At 50.8% G+C, this 19598-nt stretch overlaps 6 protein-coding genes across 6 annotated transcripts; 2 read left to right on the forward strand and 4 right to left on the reverse strand.

Moving 5' to 3' along the window:
* Positions 1-1201: 1201 nt before the first annotated feature.
* NEUTE1DRAFT_134177 (uncharacterized protein) lies at positions 1202-1717 on the reverse strand (the record flags this gene model as incomplete). Its single annotated transcript, XM_009849170.1, has 1 exon — positions 1202-1717. One exon carries the CDS (start codon positions 1715-1717, stop codon positions 1202-1204), a length of 516 nt encoding a protein of 171 aa, XP_009847472.1.
* Positions 1718-2780: 1063 nt separating this feature from the next.
* On the reverse strand, positions 2781-3374 carry NEUTE1DRAFT_97325 (uncharacterized protein; the record flags this gene model as incomplete). The annotated part of the gene is made up of 2 exons (XM_009849171.1): positions 2781-2821; positions 2888-3374. The coding sequence occupies 2 exons, from the start codon at positions 3372-3374 to the stop codon at positions 2781-2783; spliced, it is 528 nt and encodes a 175-aa protein (XP_009847473.1).
* Positions 3375-4039: 665 nt separating this feature from the next.
* NEUTE1DRAFT_97326 (uncharacterized protein) lies at positions 4040-4801 on the reverse strand (the record flags this gene model as incomplete). The annotated part of the gene is made up of 3 exons (XM_009849172.1): positions 4040-4153; positions 4211-4266; positions 4357-4801. The coding sequence occupies 3 exons, from the start codon at positions 4799-4801 to the stop codon at positions 4040-4042; spliced, it is 615 nt and encodes a 204-aa protein (XP_009847474.1).
* A 1892-nt stretch (positions 4802-6693) lies between these two features.
* NEUTE1DRAFT_36552 (uncharacterized protein) lies at positions 6694-8223 on the reverse strand (the record flags this gene model as incomplete). The annotated part of the gene is made up of 2 exons (XM_009848857.1): positions 6694-7493; positions 7557-8223. Coding segments are annotated over 2 exons (1467 nt in total), but the record flags the coding sequence as incomplete, so codon positions are not given.
* Positions 8224-14007: 5784 nt separating this feature from the next.
* On the forward strand, positions 14008-15789 carry NEUTE1DRAFT_143615 (uncharacterized protein; the record flags this gene model as incomplete). Its single annotated transcript, XM_009849173.1, has 1 exon — positions 14008-15789. The coding sequence occupies one exon, from the start codon at positions 14008-14010 to the stop codon at positions 15787-15789; it is 1782 nt and encodes a 593-aa protein (XP_009847475.1).
* A 2512-nt stretch (positions 15790-18301) lies between these two features.
* NEUTE1DRAFT_37661 (uncharacterized protein) lies at positions 18302-18997 on the forward strand (the record flags this gene model as incomplete). Its single annotated transcript, XM_009848898.1, has 1 exon — positions 18302-18997. One exon carries the CDS (start codon positions 18302-18304, stop codon positions 18995-18997), a length of 696 nt encoding a protein of 231 aa, XP_009847200.1.
* Between the last annotated feature and the right edge of the window lie 601 nt (positions 18998-19598).

Here is a 19598-nt window from a genome sequence, read left to right on the forward strand (position 1 = left end):
CCCCCCCCCCCCCCCCCCCCCCCCCCCCCCCAAAAATCCAATCTACCAAGTTCACCACCTTATATCGCCATCGCTATCGCCATCGCTATTACTATTGCCATCGTCATCGTTATCACTATTGTTATTACATTAATTACCTATATGGAAGTTAATTAACGAAATAAAATAGGATATAGCCGTACCTAGGGATAATAGCTGTTATCGTTATCGTTGTCGTTATTGTTATTATTATTGTTATTATTATTATTGTTGGTAGTTGAAAAGGTTGAAGTTGGGAGAGTTGTAGAGTCGATAGGACTTTGGCTTTTTAAACTCCGTCTCCTTCTTGTTACGAACTTAAGGCAAGCACACGGGCCAACCAGACCATCGGTAGCACAAGCGACCCAGAAGGGCTAGCTCGTGTAACCCCGGGCCAGGGCAGGGACAGGAAAGGCGTCGGAGGCAGGGCTCACGCTGGCGAGCCAACACCGGGCTCACGGAGTGAGCCAACACCGGGCTCACGGAGTGAGCCAACACCGGGCTCACGGAGTGAGCCAACGCCGGGCTCACGGAGTGAGCTCGACTCACGATAACACAAGTGAGCCCGTAACGGCGGATAACAGTCACAAGTATAAAGGGACGGCTGGAGAACTCAGATTGTTAGATAGTTCGACAGTAGTCAATACAACTTGATCATCATCATTGAGACTAGTATTACGAGCATACTTGTTGTGAACCCTTTGGCTTCACCGAACGACTCTGATAGTTCTTACCTTCAGCTATCTCATTTAGGCAGATCAGACTGCCGTTCGTCACACTTCTCTCTCCTTCTCTCTCCTTCTCTCTCTTCCAAACCTTCTCTTTTCCATCGTCCCTTCCTAAAAGGGGAGTCTCTTCAACTCTCACTAACTCCTACCCAATATATGGCCCTCTATTCTTATTTCAGCCAATCAGAGCTTAGTAATTCTATTAAAATAGTTTCTCTGAGTAGAACGGTTTCTTTGAGGAGTACGGTTATTTCGAGCATCACGGATATCGCCGTTCTATAACGGTTTTTTCTATAGCACGGTTTTCTAGCACACCAGATTTCCATTAATGTCGCTGTTGATGGGTGCATTTGACTGTTGAGGTTTGGTTGTGGTGGCATGCGCCAAGACTGAATGAGATTGAGCGCTATCGTCGTCGCTGCGCGGTGCTTCGTGAAATTGATAGCGCACTAACATCATGGCACTACCTCACCAATGCTCATGCTGCGCAGCGATACCGAACCAAAGTACCAGACTAGGTGCTTGAAGACGCCTCGGTGGACTTGCTGGAAGAGGCCTTGCTGGAGGACGCCTCGACCTCCCTGTCGTAGTAGACACTGTTCTTCGACAAAATCCTGCCGTTGATCGTGCAATCCATCGACCATGACCCTGGGCGAGCTAATGACATGGAGGGTACAGGTGCCCAAGCCTCCAGTGGACAGTACACTGTCGCCGTCGACCTCGACATGAAATTCAGCAGGTCCTTTGATCACGTACTGGGCTAGGCCCTGCGACTTGAGCATCTTGTCGTCGTGCTTCTCCGGGGGCGGGCCTGCCATTGCCTTTGCAAGGCAGCTGTCGAAGTGCGCCTGCCAGGCAATCGGGTCCTCAGACGCAGCAAACACAGAGGCGTGGAATCCCTTTTGGAAGGACCACTTGAGCTCGAGCTCGCGGAGGGCAAGGTCCTCGTCGAGTTCGATGGGCTGCTGCATTGTTGAGAATCGCGTGATGTCTGCGATCCGAGGATAAGGAAGATGGAGGGCGGATTGTTCGCAGTGACCACTAAATCAAGGGATGTTACTCGATAAAGAAGAGGAGAAGTTTTGGGTTCCAGGAAAGAGCTCAAAGTATGCGCTTTTATAGACGGCAGGAGGTGCCTCGAGACTAGCGTTATATCTGTGGAAGGAAGCTGTGTCACTACCCTTCACTAGCATATTCTTTTACTTTGTGGTGCCTGGTGTAAAGCCGTCCATATGTGGAACTACACCCCCGGTCCTCAACCTACTAGCACACATTTAAACCATTTGTAACCCCTTTAGATATAGTTAGTTCTATATATTCACTAGATTGGGTAATTTTTATACTTTTCTGATATTTATTGAACTTCTCCAGCTACTCCCAAAAGCTTATTTCCCTTTCCCAATAGGCCTGTTCAGCCTCCCAGTTGGCTATTCTTTTCTCCCAAAAGGCCATCTCAAGCCTTTGAGTAACTTTTTAAAATACTTTAGCAATTAATATTCTAGAGAGAAGACAGATCTAGTAAAAATAAAACGACATATAACTATAGAAAAAATAAGATACGTAGAGGTTAGTACAAATAAAGGGGTAGCTTTTTGCAACCTTACGAATTTATCTACTATATTCGTCGAGGGTTAACATCGATTGCCTTTCTAGTTTAGATACATAGAGGTATATAGAATCAGTAGCAAACTGAACTCTGTTCCAACAAACGGCCTTAATGCTCCGCAACTGCAAAAGGTGATAATCCCGCCCGTTAGCTTCTCCACATAGGAATTATACCGTTGTCATTTGAGGTATCATTACAGACATATTACAAACGTTGCAAGGGATTCATTCACTTTGTTCGCGGGTTCACGTGTATGCACATGCGCTTTATACTCTCGAAAAGGGAAGAACAACGACCTTCACCTGCACCTTCCTCATTATCTCAATCTGCTTATGTCTCTATATCTCCTCCCAGCGCTATCACGTGTCATCCATCCATCCATCCCGCACCGCTAATCTTCCGCTGTAGCCCCTTCTTCCACCTCCATCTCAGTTCTTCATCGCCCCTTTGGAAACGTTCTCAACAAACTCTATTATTCGTACGCACGCAAGTCAGTCAACGAACCCATAACAACAGCGAACAACAAATCGCTTACCAGAATGCGTAGTGCCGCTCTCCACGACCGCAACAGCTTTCTCTGCATGAATCTTGCCAGGGCCCTTAATCTCAATATGCACCCTCGACAGCTCCGTACCCGGGACTTCGACCAGAAGCGCAGTTGGACGCGTGATCCAGTACTCCACGTCCACTTCCGCGTCCTTGTCCTTTTCCTTCGAGGACTCAACCAGTTTCTCGTACTCGAAGATCTTGACGACGCGAGAACCAGTGGTGTCGTCGTCAACTTCGACACCGCAGCTCTTGCGAACCGCGGGGGCAGGGCCAGCAGCCTTGCCAGTGGTGTCTTCGGGACCCTTGGGAGCAAGCGGGCCCTGTTTGATGCTGGCCAGGCACTCGTGGAAGTGCTTGAGCCAAGCTTCCTGGTCGGCGGCGTTGGCGAAGTCTTTGGCCATTTCAGCCTCTTCGTTCCACCAGGCTACGCGGAGCTGGTCTAGGGCCTCTTTGTAGTTCTTGTTGGTGGCCATGTTGAGGTTTGAGGTTGAGGTGGTGAGTGAGGTGGTTGAGGAGCGGGTGAGTGTGTCTTCTGGATGGCGTGGTGGAAGAAGAGGAGAGTGATGGCGAGCTGGATGATGCTGAGAAAGAGAGACGACGGAGGGATTCAAGTTTGAATAGAGGTAGCGAGATGGTAAGGGCGTTGTTGATGTCGTGGTTGAGGTAGGTAGGTGCTAAGGAAAGTGAGAAATGGAAGACCGCGGGGTTGGTGTAGAGGAGAAAAAGAAGAAGTGTTTGAGTACCTCTACCTGCGAAGATGACTGGATGCCTGATTTGGGGGATTCTACCAGTACCGCTACACACTTCTGATTGTACATAATACGCGCACGCGGCTTTTCCATTTGAAAGCTGGCGGGGCCGGAAAGAAACTGTCGTTTTGTATTTCCCGGGTACCTACGCATATCAGCGTGTGCCTTCTTCTAAGCAGCGGAAATATAGAAAGAAGGACGTGAGCCAGGTAGAAATGAATAACGACATACCTACCTCTAGGTATACAGATTCCCAAATATCCTCATGGAACTTGCTCAGTTACGACTTGTTGTGAACCACCATCTTCATCTCGTTCTGATTTCGTTCCATGTCCATCATCTGTTATGTCGTTCCCGTACCTCCCCCTGTACCAATCAATTGGGATCACTCATTCAGAGCTAGAGCTTTGTATCCGCTTCCGAGGCCTGATTCCACGCGTTAGACGTCTGCGTTGGGCTGGTCTTTCCGGTCTTTCCTGTATTTCCTGCGTGGTAGCCTCTTCCTGCGGCACCATTGCAGTCTTGTTCCTTGTCTCCATCTCCTCTTCCTCCCTTTTTACCTCCACCTTCATATCACTGGTCAAGCCGGAACTATCCAACGGGTGCCTGTTCCTGACTTGTCCATAGAGGTCAGTCAATTAGCTCGATTCCACCAGACACGGACGGACAAGACTGGAAGTCAGCAAAGAACACAAACAAAACTTACCAGTCATCGTAGTATTTTCCGGACCGCCAAAGGTGTTCTGGTACTCGGGCGATTGTACAACCCTCACTTTCTTGCCTGTGCCAGTGCCGTTGCTGATACCATTGCTGCCCCCATCCTCAACTTGAACCCTAGGTCTCTTTCTAGACGTAGTACCCATCCCCGCAGTCACATTACAACCGCCACTATCGTTTGCCGCCTCAGGTTTAACTTCAGCTTCAACTCCAAGTCGAACTCCAACCCCAGCTGCTGGCTGCTTGTGACCAGCGGTAGAGGGCAACGGCGGCGGTCCAGCAGCGACTTTAGCAAGGCAGCTGATAGAGTTCAAATACCACGCGTCCGGATCGGGGTGCTCGGCGTAGGCTTTGGCGAGCTTGGTTTCTCTGGAGAGGAAGGTGGCTTTGATTTCGTTGAGGGCGCGGTCGAGTTCTTCTTTGGTTGGGGTCATCTTGACTCCCTAAGATTTCGGTCGGCTGAGGTCAAGGTGATTGTGATCGAGGAGTAAGTGACCGCTGGTTCGATGGCGAGAGCAGGCAAAGGATAGTGATCTGGATGATGCTGAAGGACAGGGACGGGGGAGAGGAGTTGGAAACTGCGAGATGGCGAGCGCGCTGTTGGTGTTGTGGTAACTGTGAGTGAAGTTGGTTTATGTTGTGTGTTGGTGCACATGGAGAAAGAAGGAAGACGATTTGGCTCCTCTGAAGGTGAGTACCTCTACACTGATTTATAGAGGTAGCTGCGAGGAGAGGCTACGGCCGGCCAGCAACATCGTGATCTGAATCTAGAGGTAGATGAGATGAGATTAGACGACAAACAAATTTATCGAAATACGCGTTGCGTCGACAGCTTTTTGCCTTGGTAGGTAGGCACAGTTTCCATCCCAGCTGCGCCGGTAATACGCAGTGTTCAAGTTCAGTCGAGCACGTAAACGTGAGCTTGGACCTGGTGTTGAGTGTTTTCGGGTACTTCATAGAGAAAGGTGGGTGTTTTTCCGGTTCAATGTATGCAAGGATTTCCGGATGAGTGGTGAGAGGAAAAGAGGAAAATTGATAGCCTCTTAGGTTCAATGAAGCAGGCATCTCGAGAGCTCTGCTGGGGTATCTTGAAATTAGGCAACTAGCGGAAGTTACCTTAGTCAATAACAGCTGAAAGTCGGGACATGGTGTTTGAAGTCTGGGTCAGTTGGTTGTTCTAGGTACAAAGGAAGGAATACGAACGCTTGAAGCATACTTGACGTTGAGCTGTACCAAGGAGAGAACACACAAAGGAGAACGAAGAATATCAAACAATGAAAAACACAAAACAAAGAAAGAGTACATGTTAAACGAGAGTGATAGTCCGAAACTTCCCCCACACAGGGAACTCACCATCCTCATCCAGCCCATTCTGAGAGCGACAAGCTTCTTGCAACATCCGAACGCCACATGCATCCACTGACTCCACTCCCATCTCCATAGGTGTAGGACGAGGCCTTTCGACTACAAACACCCCAACCCTTCGAAACGTATCTTCGTCAGTCGTCTCTTGTAGCATCAAACCACTGACACTCTCCTTGTCCCATCCCCCAAAGAAAGACATGTCCAACATAACAGGAAGCAAGTAAATCGGCTTTTGCTTGGTCTCCAGCTGTCGATAATAGTGCGTCGTATCCATGTAGCACTCTCCCAGCCGTCTCTTGCTCCATCTATTCGTATAGGTAATTACCATTTGGTAGGGTGTTGTAGTCTTGGAAAACGAACAGGCTTTTATCAGTGAGCTATTCACCAAAGGGCCCTTTGTACGCAATGCTCCCCCTGATACTACTCCAAATAGATTGTTCTCATCCACTAAGGCGACGGTAGCGTCTAGAATCTGAATGATGGGCCGATACAACTCTTGTTCTGGTTTTTCCAGAAAATGCCGCGACCCGAAAATTGCCGGCGGCTGTATAGGGCCACGGAAAGAGGCATAAGACCAACTTGGAGCTATGTACTCGTTGTAAGACCTAGTATCGGGGTCTTCCCGCCAATCCCTGTACCAGAGAAGCTGCATGGGCAGATGTTCAAGCCACAGTCCAGCAAGGTATCGGGTGTTGAGATACCTCGAATGTAACTTTGCTAACCCGGATATAGCTACTAGTTTGTCGCTCTCGAAGGTGAGGTCAAGTCTTTGGTATTGGGACACTACTCTGTTCCATAGAATCAAGGAGTCAAAGTACTGGTTGAAGGATGGACTGGAGCCATCCTTCGACCTGTTTATGTATGATGCTGGATGTCGTATTCTTTGCCACATATTGCATTCGCATTGACGCAACTCCGTAGTACATTCTATAGAATGCGGTAACCCATTGGGAAAGCTCTCACTGGCAATACTCTCGAGACACTCCCAGTACAGCTGTTTGGCGCAGCAGTGGATGATGCGAGGAGCCAGTGTTCGCTCCTGATAAACCCATCCTCTCCGGTACAAAGGGGCCGGTGCGACGTTGTATGCAAACCGGTGAGATCCTGCGGCGTAGTAGTATCCTGATTTGCGTTCCAAGTCGATACGAAGGCGAAGTGGGCGGATGGAGAAAGGGTCTCGCTCGAAAAAGCAACCCTGTGTGGAATCCATGGCATCTGCCGCGGCGAAGTTGATGTGCGAGTTCTCATGCACGCTCTTCATTTTTGCTGACTCGGCGACCCAGTCCTTCCCATCCGGGGAGTCCTGGATGATACACAAGGAGTCTATCCAAATGTACCGAATTCCCAGGCGCCGTGTTGCCTCTATGGCATCTTGGTAGGTCTTTGGTAGATTTTTCCAAGGGATTTCACGTTGGAAATCTTCACAGTTGTTGACCTCCAGTTTCAGCATTCCTCGAGATGCCCAACGATGACTCAAGGTTGCATACCGACCTGGAGTGTTTTCGGTCACCACATGTAGGCGCGGTAGACAAGGCTCACCCACAGACCCAACATCAATAACTCTTGTAGGGAGTGGCGGGGCCACACTCTGCGATTGGGTACATTCGTGATGGCTCGATAGACATTTGGCCATCCAGCTGCTCGCAATTTGCCAGCTACGATCTGAACCTGTGTCTGATCCAAAAGGGCCTGGATTTCCTATGAACTGCGGTGCCGGATAATACTCGACACACGGGGAATAATCACTCCACGGATAATATGCTGTAAACAACAGCATGTTAGCACCGGTAATAGGATATTACGTAAAATCAGCATAAAACATACCGTGCTCTGGGTCAAGGTTGACACTCGCCTTCTGCCTCACAAACTCCAAACGAGTATCGTGTACATCAAGCGAAATCACGAAGCATTCCCGAAACTCCTGGTACCTTAAAGTTTTGGCAACACTAATTTCACCCCGCGTAGAATGTTGAGAGACTATCTCATTCTCGAAACCGCAAAGCAGCTCGCGACAAAGAGGACATTTGTCGTTGAAAAGGCTGCTCTTCAAATTGCCAGACCAAGTCATATTCGTAGTATCTTTGGAGGTAAGTTTGCAATGGTAGCGTGATGGTAAACGCTGCTCTACCTCTACTTCCCAGCCTTCAAGTTCAAGGTCAGGTTCAAGTAGGCAGTGACATGTTTCGCACAGGTTGTCGTTGTCTGTGTATCCTGGGTCATAGTTGACATCACCACCGGAAGGATCGCTAGCGGTGGCAGTTGGACTAGGTTCAGTTTGCTTAGGACGACTACCCAACTCAAGGGCAGAGCCTAGCTGGGTGGGGGTACGGTTAGGGGACAAAAGAGATTCGGCAGCTGGGCCAGATTCCGTGGGTGAAGGAGGGGCATTAGGTACATCGACTGGAGCATTCTGGCCAATATCGGCCCCAGCGGATGATGGGTGATGGACTGCAGTAGGCGTAGAGATGGGTAGGCCTTTTCTTGCCGCCATTATGTCCGCTGGACGGCGGAACAATGAAGCGAGAAACCCGGCCTTGAACGAGAGTGGCATGGTAGCCTGCCTGCCTGCTCAGGGAGAGTAAGAAAGCTGGTGGGAATGCCAGCAGTAGAAAGACAACCTGACAAGACAGAGCTCCGAGATCAAACTAGATGGTGGAGGTTCTGTTGTTGCGCAAGGAGAGGAGTGGAAAATCCCTTTCCAATTTTGAAGGCCAAGGCAGTTGGGCATCAATGTCTACTTCTTTGCTGAGGCGAGAAAAAGCCCGCTGATTGGCGGCACCAGCCGCAGCAATTTCCCTGCGACGGTTGCCTAGAAGTATCGGACCTTCCATTCGCACAACATTGCTTCCCGGGCAGTTATCGTGAAAATAGAGCAGAGAGGGAAAGAACGCAGGACATCTTGCACTGCGAAACTAAAAGTCCAAATCACGGCAGGTCTAACCCACCGTGAGGATGGACCAAAACTACCCCACCTTCCCTCCGGTCCCGGTCACTACGAGCGCGGGCCCCGCACTGACTTTCAGTGACCCGACCCCACACGTCCCGTCCCGTCCCGTACCGTCCCAGACCCCGCACGCTCCGGAATCCGCACATCCCGTCACCTGGGTGTCCGTCTGCCCGCCTAGACTACCCTCTACCCTCACGCTCCGCAACATGACACAAAAAGCTGCGCGTAAACAAAGACGGCCCGCACTCACTCCACGCAAATGTCATAGTAGAGCTAAGCAGGCACGTCCCACTAAGCAATCCGGTCTGGTGCTACTACTCGTCAGGTCTTCAAAATCAACCGTCTGACTAGTGGGCGAGCCACTAGTCAGGGACGTTGATTCGAACCGGATTCTTCTACCGGGATTGTATATGGTCTACGTGCATCGGACATTCAGCTCGGAGAGGTAAAATGAACCTAAACCATATGTATATGCAGGTAAACCTCGCTGACCAGCTTAGCGTGGGCGACTTTGGCGCTAAGGGTTTTGCCTAGCCCGTACAAATCGCTCTCGCGGTACGAATCAATGTCTATATACGAATCAACGTCCCTGACAAGTGGCTCGCCCACTAGTCAGACGGTCGATTTTGAAGACCTGACGAGTACACCAAGGAGTTGAAGGTGCTGACTGATCGATGGACTGCTTGCTTGCTGAGCCACAGCCATGCTTGGATCTGCCGTCTCGTGGTCAACATGCAACATTGGGTCCATCCCGAAGTCGTCACCCATCCAACATCTTTTCCGTGGTTATTTCCATGAGGGGAACTGAACAGTCGCAGTCTTTGCAAGAGAATTGCATATGACGAGCAAGCAAAGATTGCTGATAAGTGATATCTGCCAAGCAAGAGGGAGTCTCGGGAAGCATTCATACCTGCCGCTTTTGTACCTCTTGGCACGTAGAGTAGAGTAACCTGAAAACAAGAAAGTCGACAATTCTTGTTTAAAAGCGGGTAATATTGCCACATGCAAAAACTTGAGGGTATTGAAGGTGGGATGTGGAATGTGTTGCACACGGAACTTGCCTTGGTAGGTAGCATCGATAACACACCGGTTAACCATCATGGTAACTTTGATATTCTTGAAAATCACGTAGAAAGAAGGTGTTGAAGAAGAGGGGTGGCAGTTTGGGTGGGAATAAGTACAATTTATAGATCCATAATGAGGAGGTGGCATACGTACTGTGTATCATGCACATGGGAATGATAAAGTGTATGTGTGCGCATGTGTCACTTTTGCAATGGAACTTGGCTCAGTACCATGGAAATAATTGAAGGCAATAGGTGGTGACATGTTGAACAACACTTGCACCATTTCTAAAATATGAGAGAAAGGAAAAAATTGGCGGCGTTACCGGAGTTGTTGATATGGGAAAGGTAACATGACAATACAGTGGTGGATGCGATTTGCTGCAGAGAAACTTTCCACAGCAGCAGGGTTATCGATCCTTTTCGGGTTTTGCCTCGCGTTTACGAGCCCATGAAATGGGCCCGAAGACGCGAGGCGTGCTAGCAGACGGGCCGAAGCATCAGCAAAAAGAGTGTCAGATAATCCTTCGGTCGAGAATACGATGATGTGGAATCATGGAAAACACTGGGTTCGACGCCGAGTTTGACAGAGAGAGCGGCACTGAATCCAGAATGTTAGCCGGAGTCACCTAGGTGAGCAGTGAAGGTGAGATCGGGGGTCCCGGCATCGGAGTTTGTGCTCCGTATCGGTGGCAGGTATCATCCTGCGGCATCCTGACAGAAGTGAACCACAGCACAGCACCGAGTACAGATGGCTTGAACGGTGTTGAGAACGCGAATGCAAGTCAAGTCAAGCCAAAATATGAACGTTGCATATCAGGGCTGAGACAAGATGTAAGGTACTGTACTACATTTCTTCAATGAATATTGACAAGTCCGTATGCTGGCCGCAGAGGTGTAAGCATTGCTGCATTGAGAATCGATTTTTTTTCAAGCGTTGGATGCTATGTCTTAGTGTACATGGCCGACGTTATCGCCGCTACAGATCGTAGTATGTACACAACGGCCGTCAAGGTTGCAGAGACGCATCGTGGGGTGCCTGATCTTGAATTATTAAACAGGGGGGCCGAAAAGAGGAAGGTGAAAATGGAAATGACACTGGAGCCGCACCGATATTTGGAATGGAAGATGGCCAATGGGAGCAGGGTGTTCCAGAGGGCGATGGTGACTGGTGACGGAAGCATGTGAAGGAGCTGATTGTCGAGGCTGATGTGATTCGTGATTCGAGAACCGTGATGGAAGCCACGGCGAACATTGTCTCCCGCGTGGGCGTGGGGGCTGGCTTGTCCGACTTCAAGTTGGTGGTCCCTGGAGGGTTACGGTGATGATACGTCCCATACTAGCCAGTTTGGGATAGCTCATCGTCGATGGCACCCAGCCAGATTGCCCTATGTCCCAGAGATGCTAAACTCCGAACGGTTTGTGTCAACAGTAGCCAAAATCCGAGTGAGCACCTTTGTATCGGGATGTCCTGGGGCTGGGACTGTGGCGCTTCATGACAACGACATGGCTTTTCCTAGCGGCTGGGCGAGGAGGCGCAAGCCATGTCTCGGGTTACTAACGTTGTCGGGAACGAAGCCTAAGAATATCGTCGACATGACTAACGGCTTGGATGGCTACAGTCAGCAAACATGGTATGGCCGTCGACTGTCATAGCTGAGCCGTGATGTTTGGCTTGGTGTTGAATTGTCATGTCGAGGCAGAGGCTGGAGCTATCCATGACAGCGAGTCGATAGAGTCATCGAACCGCGGGCATCTCGAAGGAATCGGCGAGATCGAACATCGAACTGGAGAGGTGGAGGAACATGTGGTATTTGTCAATGTTTCTCGCGACATGAATGGTCCCAAAGCAAATAAGCTTTTTGATCCCCCAGATGTGATGACAGGAATGATGGAGCGAGTTTAGATCGGGCATTGTCGCTGTAAGATGTGCCTTTACAGTGTCTGCCGGGGCAGTAAGCACGGGTGGATCCATGCGAACCGAACTGTCAAGTTGCTGACCCCAGACACACCCGACAGACTGCGCACAGGTCGTTGCCGGTCTGTCAATTGCTTATCGTTATCTTTGACAGTCCACGCTGCCTGTCTGGCGGCCCGTCAGCCTGCTGTCTGGCCCCACTACGGATTGCTTGTCGCCCTGCTCGGGCAGTTAGTTCTGCAATTCCAAATTTCCAATCGATGCCTGTGACCTTTGCAAAAAAAACAACAACAACAAAACACAAATGCTTACACTTCAGTCAACATCACCTTCAACAATCCTTCGGACGGGCCAGCGGGAATTACCAATTCATCGAATTTTCATCAGCCATGGAGCATTCTTTCTACAGAGCAAAAGTGTCGCTTTCTTTGGGTTCACTTGTATCTTTATCGACCCCTCCAAGGTGGTCACTGCAGTGGACAAGTTTCCCAGATTGCGCGGTGCGGGGTCTTGAGCATCCAACATCACCACGACAACATGAGCCATCACCACCATTCTGGCAGGCACATTATACACTCTTCACATGCCCCGCGATTGCTGGAAGTACCAGGGGCACCAATGGCTGAAGCATCAGGTCCAGTACCATTTCCCGATGTCAAACAAAACCCAGTCACGACATGAACTCACAAGCGTGGTGTCGTCTGATGGATGCCCGGGATTGGTCCAAATCCATGTTGCAAGCCAACTGGATCTCGGTCATTCATGCAGACAAGTTTCTCGATTGAAATCTGCACTGCAACCAGCCACGCTTCAACCTTCTTTTACCGTCTTGATAGCAGCAGCACAAATTCCAATTCCTTATTCTTGTTGTACCTGACATTCCATATTTGGTGTGACAGACATACCCGACCTGCCCTGTCTGTACCTGTACCACGCATGTCTGTGTCCGTGTTATCCCCATCCAGACATGTCCCCCATCCCACCAAAGTCACATCTAGACGGGTGGTATCCAACGGCATCCCATCTCCAAGTGGTACAATGTGATACTAAATCAGGCCTTGTGGATCATGTATCCTCCGGATTCACCCATGTACAACATTTCTGTCACGGCTTCCATTGTTCAAGCCACCATCTCACACACTGAAAGCCGTTGTACCTTTGCTACGTCTTTCTGGCGGCTTTGTCTGCTTTGCTTCCCGCTCAGGAATTCGGTTGTGGCGCTAGAATGCCGACCATGGAACCTTCTCTCGGTATGTCTTGTCTGTCAGTCTTTGTCTGGTACCTGAACACATGTTGGTGATACCAGCAAAAGACCCTGACATCGTGAATGAGCCAGTAGCTCTCCATGATATTCCTTCCCTTCGGCCGGCCAGCGGGCTCTCTCTTGTATCGATCGTGATGGACGTGAAAGCGAGAATGGCAAGGCAAGGTCAGCAAGGTTGACCTTGATCCACACAAATTTCAACCTCGCGGAATATGCAACCCTTTCACCCTTGCCCTCCAGAGATTCCCCATAGCACAAGGGCCATGCCTCGGTGGTAGCGGCCAGGATGTGCAATACTGTTATTCCCTTTTGAGCCTCTTTCAGTCCTTGTCCGGCACGTATACCCAAAGTCACCTTTTCCATCCCCAACTGGATCCCAAACTCTTTGTTCCGCTTGGTCACCAACCGGGTGTCATCAAACGAGCTATTCCATATGCGGGCCATCGAACACGCCCCCATCCCACGTTGGTCCCCCATGTCAACGTCCACGCACACAAAGATCGATAAACGATTTCAACATGTCTCTTGCTTGCATCTGAAAGATGCATCACATGTCGAGGTACATCCCACACCACAACGTATCTTGTCTACTCGGAAAAGTGACACACTCACAACATCTTGGCATCATCGAGCTGATTCTTACGCAGTACACCTGAGACTGGTGGACCCCATCATGACTGGGATCCAACACAAGCGCCCCGCCCTATCCAACATCAGTGATTCCATTGCCGATTTCTTTCTCGGTACACTCTTCGAGTCTCCGGGTAGACGGGCATGTCATGGTCCTCCACTATTGCGGCTGGCCAGAGTAAGCATGGGCTGACTTGGTCTACCTGCCTTACACTCCTTTCTTCCATGTCTCCGGAGGGCCGGTATCGTGGTATCTCATGGTAGATATCACCAAAGGTTACAATGGTGACCATCAAGGTATAAAGTATTGCACTTCTCTTCCCATCCATACTCTATTTCCATCCGATATCAGCATCAGCATCTTGCGTTTGAGGATCAACAGCTTCCTCTTCTGGACACCTCACTTTCAGAGTTTCACACCAGAAGCAACACTTCAACACACTCACTTCGCAATGGCTTCCCCTTACAGCCAGGAGCTCAAGCCCGCTGAGCCCACACCTGCCCATCCGGCCCAGTCCGAGGTCTTCGTCGAAGAGGTAGACGACTGCGAGTCCGAGGATGAAAGCGATGACTCCATTCGCCAGTCCAACCCCGATCTCGAATCGGGCGGCACCACAGTTGCCAACACTCCTTACGCAGCCGGCTCCCATGCCTCCAGCTCCACCGGCCTCTCTGACTCCAAGAAACACAACGAAAAGTCCGCTGTCCGGGTCCGCCAGCTCGTCCCTGATATCGACCCTCTTGTGTACCACGGTCTAGACGCCTCCCCCTTGCCGCCCAAGAAAGGCAACCGCCTCTATCGGTACCTCCGATGGAACTTTGGGTCTGTCTACCGCCGCATTTTCTGCCTGGCCTTCTTGGGTAACGCCGCCGCGGTCTTGTGGTTCATCATCCGCTCGGGTATCGAGAACCGCCCGATTCTGAACTATCAACAAGCTGCCACTGCCGTCACTGCGAACCTCTTGATGGCCCTCGTCGTCCGCAACGAGCACGTCGTCAACGCCATGTTCTGGGTCTTTGGTACCTGGGCCAAGGTGCTTCCTCTCTGGGCCCGTACCCTTTCTGCCAAGATTTACTCTTATGGCGGTCTTCACTCGGGCGGTGCCGTGGCTGCCACCTTCTGGTATGTCATCTACCTCGTTCTGCTCACCATCGACTTCCGCTCCCACCAGGAAGGTCCCCTCGATGCCATCCGCGGATACATCTACCTCTTCAGCTACTCCATCATCGCCATGCTCGTGGTCATGCTCATCTTTGCGCACCCCCGCATCCGTGTGCTGATGCACAACTCCTTTGAGAACACGCACCGCTTCATGGGATGGACTGTCATCGGCCTGTTCTGGGCCCAAATCATGCTGGAGACCGCCGACTCCTCCAACAGATCCTCTCCTCACCACTCCTTCGGTCATTTCTTGGTCCGCAACGCCGCCTGGTGGATGCTCCTCTTTACCACCCTCCTCATCGCCTACCCCTGGTCGCGCATGCGTCTCCGCAACGTCGAAGCCGAAGTCCTCTCGCCCCACTGCGTCAAGCTCAACTTCGAATACCGCGATGTCTACTTTGGCCAAGCCGTCCGCCTCACCGACGCCCCCCTCAAGGAAACCCACGCCTTTGGCGTCATCCCCCACCCGCTCGCTCCCACCGCCGCCGAACTTGCCGACGAGAAGAGCGCCATCGATGGCCAACCTTTCCAGCGTCTCTCCCACGGCGGCGACAAGGGCTTCTCTGTCATTGTCTCGCACGCCGGCGACTGGACTCGCAAGATCATTGACCGCCCTCCCAAGCAAATCTACACTCGCGGCACTCCTCAATTCGGTGTCATGCGCTGCGCTGGTCTCTTCTCCCCTGTCATCGTCATTGGTACCGGATCCGGCATCGCCCCGTGCTTGTCTCTTTTCACGCAACGTCCCGATCATCCGGTGCGCATCATTTGGTCGACGCCCAACCCGCTGCAGACGTTCGGGCGCTCGCTGCTGGATCTGATCTACAAGACGGACCCCGCGGCCGTGGTGATTGATACTCGCAAGACGGGCAGGCCCGATTTGGTCAAGGTAGCGTATCGCATGTGGGAGCAGAGTAGGAACGGTATCTTTCCTGAGGAGCTGGTGAGGCCCGAGGCGAGAAAGCCGTGTGAGGCGGTGGTGATCATTTCGAACCAGAAGGTTACGGAGAAGGTGGTGTACGGGTTGGAGAGTCGGGGGGTGCCTGCTTATGGCGCTTTGTTTGACTCTTGATTGATTCGATTCGAATTTGAACCCGGTCTGTGAGAAGTATGTGGTGCAAATCGATGGGATGGGGTGGGATAGTTGGAGGTATCAGTCACCGACCTTGAATGGTGCTTGGATGTTTAGAAAGGGTTTGGTGTTTGGTGCGGTTTTCTTTTCTTGTTGCTTCTTGCAGAAAGCCTGTTTCTCTTGCACATATATATTTTTCTGGCTTTGTCGTTCTCTGCATGGATTCGTTTGCGTTTTTTTTACTTACGCTTATAAAGATACGCTCCTTACTTTGATGAAGGGATATCAATGGAATTGGAGAATCAAGGGCAAAAAGAGGGGGTTGAGATACGATGGGTTATACATAGGAGTGAGGGTGTGGACATGGACAGATGGAGTACATATGACAGACAGGTTTACTAGATCGAGTAGATACAAAATGAGACTCATACAAATACCTCATTCAGTCCCTCCTTTGTTTCCTTTGGTGATGGATTGTCATTCAAGTTTGTAGTGAGTGATTGCCCAAATTTGTGGGCGGCCAGAAATGGTTGAAGTTGCACTCGAGGTTGTTGGAGTTAGCGGTCCTGCTTTCCAACCTCAGCTTCACAACACGGGCGACGGGTATGGGACACACAGCGTGAATGGAAAGAATTAAGGATGGGCCCGACCGCCCCGTTGAACAAACTTCCAGTGCAGGATCTGACCTTCTGAAACCGGATCATTATATGGAAGGAACTGGAGCTTTCTGTCCTGGAGGTCCAGTGCCCCCGAGGAAGGAGGGAAGAGGGAGACATCGGCACTTTCAGGAAGTTTCAGGAAGTTACGACGCCGAATTGGATTCCGACTAGAAGGAATGAGTGTTCGACTTGGATGAGCCACCCATGGGTACCTCGTATCCGACAGGAAGACAGGAAAGCACGAAGGCGGGAAGGCGGCAAGACAACAGTTGTCCGAGTCGGTCGGTGGAGGACATACTGTAATGACCGTCCACTGCATGATTACCTACACACAGTGCTCATCCATCCGTCCATCTAAACCGAGCGATTACTATGGAAGCGCCCATCATGATATGATGCGTTGAGTCGATTCGATTCGATGTCACGGGCAGTCTGGTATTGTCAGTTTGAGGGTAGTGTAGAGAGGCAATTGAGAGCGAATGGGAGGAAGACATTGGGAGTGATGGCGGTGTTTATTTGAACCGATGGGAGGTACGGAAGGAGAGTAGGTATGTAATGGAATTGGTAGGAGTAGTGACTGTAAACAGAAGAAGGTATTCGCATTGACACAGGTCGGTTGGCCTTCAGTTACCGACGGGAGCGGGGGGGACGGCCGGGGAAAAGTGGGTCCCCCGGAGATGTGGATTCGTGGGCGACGCATCTCCTTCTGCTTCCCGGGGATTTTGCTCCGTCGACGAGTAGTATACAATGCAAGCGGTGTCCCGATGTTCGACTAGATTCTCGCATTTTCATACATGACTTCGTGGTTGTAAAGCAGACGATTCGTTCGAGCTGAGTCTCGATGTTCGTTGACGATTCGATAACGTTCGATAAGGTCGGGTCGATGATGCGCTGATGCGTCGAAATGGTTACATCAATGGCACATGCAGTTCCCGAGCTCGTGGAAAGACTTGAATGCGCCGGAGACAGTTGCCAAGACTTTATAGCATTGAGATGGTTGCTGCTGCAATTTAGCAGACGGGACTTCGAGACCAAAGACGAAAATTGACAACCGTAATTATACTACCAGAAAGTGTCAAGTCGGGCCTTGATGGATTCAGACACGTTGAGATTGAAAGAACAAATTCCAAAATCTGTGGTCACCTCAATTCTTGGGAAATCGCTAGCGACTGAGAAGCTGTTATGAAGCACGAGTGGCATATCTCGTGACACTCGTAAACACCAAGACCGTTATTCGGTATCGTTCGATTGGCATGTGCTTTCCAGGATGGTCGGGAAAAAGTTCCGTTGAAACACTTTCAACTTTCAGAGCTCCAAATGTATCATGGTCGATGAAGTCATCTTGAACACCCACGCAGCTCGTATCACGAGAAACGGCCATCGCACGGCCGTTCCAGATCCTTCCTTCCCTGTCCACCACCCGCACAACCCCGCCAACACCACCACAGACAGAATTGGGACGAGACGGAAGTCGCAGCATGAGCATGGCGGAGAAGCTGTGACAGGTCGGAGTCCAGCCCGCATTGCATAGTCCCTCGGGCCATTATGACGAACAACCCAGTCCGTCGAAATGATGTCGCAATGACCACCACCAAAGATACCTACTCGCATCCCAGCACCTATCCAGGCGACAGACGACAAGTATAAAGCCTACCTCACTCCCCCCGTCCTGTCTTCTTCCCTTCCTCCTCATCAACAAGCCTCATCGCACCATGCGAAGAATTCCAACCGCCATCCCTTTGAGAATCACCAAACCAACAACCACTTCTACCACTCGATCTCACCATCTTCTTCCTCGCTCAATCACCCGCCACCAACCACAGCTCCAACAAACCCGACCAATCTCATCCACAATGTCTCTCTTCTACCCGCGCTCCGCCCTCTCCCACCCTTCCTCCTCCCTCGGCAACCAGCCCACCTTTTCCTCTCTCTTCCGCATGCTCGACGACTTTGAGAAGTACGCCCAACAAGTCAGCAGCGGCTCCCTGATCCCGACCAACCTCGGTTCCTCCCTCCTTCCTTCTCTGCCCTCAACAGGCGCCACCGGCGGCGTCCTCGAGACCTTCAACCCCAAGTTCGACGTGACCGAGGACGACTCCGGGTACACCCTCCAAGGCGAGCTGCCGGGCGTGGACCCCAAGAACGTCGACATCGAGTTCATTGATCCGCAGACCCTCGTCATCTCGGGCCGCGTCGAGCGCACCCATACCGAGGGAGACCCCAACTTGCGTCTGGGCGGCCCGGCGGAGAGTAAGAAGATTGAGGGTGGTGGTAAGGAGCAGAAGGAACAGAAGGAGACTAAGGAGCAGAAGGAGCAAAAGGAGCAAAAGGAGCAGAAGGAACAACAGGAGGGAAAGCCTAGCACCCCGAGGTACTGGTTGAGCGAGCGCAGCTATGGAGAGTTCAGGAGGGTGTTCAACTTCCCGACTCCGGTGGATCAGGATAATGTGAATGCCAAGTTTGAGAATGGGATTTTGAACATCAAGGTGCCCAAGTCGGAGAAGAAGGGGAGTCGCAAGATTTCCATTCAGGCCGGCCAGAGCTCTTGAATAGCCGACCAAGCCCGTTCGGGAAAGACGAATGATTATGAGGATTTTTGGTGATGGATGGACGAACCTTTTCAACAAAGGACGGACTTGATGGAGGAATGGGGAGTAGGAAGTTTGTCCACTTCGGCTGTTTGACTTGGAGGATAGGTATGGCACAATGGCTGATGTTGGTGGTGTTGGAGGACTCGGAAAATGATTGGGTTGTTGATTAGTACTACCTGTACATAGTAACATATTAAAACCCAAAAAAAACATCATCTTTATACTGACTCTTGTCTTTGTGTCCGAGTGTGCATCTTTATGATCCTTATTGTGCAAATGTTGTCGGGGCAGGCCTAGAATGTCAACAACCCCTGAACGGCATGATGGTCGCCTTACAAGACAACTTTATCTCCAGCTGGGAAACGTCGCGCACCCGCCAATTGTTCGCAGGCTATGAACGGTGATGTTTGTTTGGTTCCGTGATGAATTGTTGTTGTTGTTGACATTGAATGACTGCCTGGGCATTCGTCATTTGTGGGGCTTGAACGCTGTGTAAGTGCCTCAACGTAAAGTACTAGAATAACAGTGTATAAGCATAAAAAGTGCATATGCGTCCTCG

The sequence above is a fragment of the Neurospora tetrasperma genome (genome assembly GCF_000213175.1).
Source record: "Neurospora tetrasperma FGSC 2508 unplaced genomic scaffold NEUTE1scaffold_1, whole genome shotgun sequence".
Lineage (NCBI taxonomy): Eukaryota > Fungi > Ascomycota > Sordariomycetes > Sordariales > Sordariaceae > Neurospora > Neurospora tetrasperma.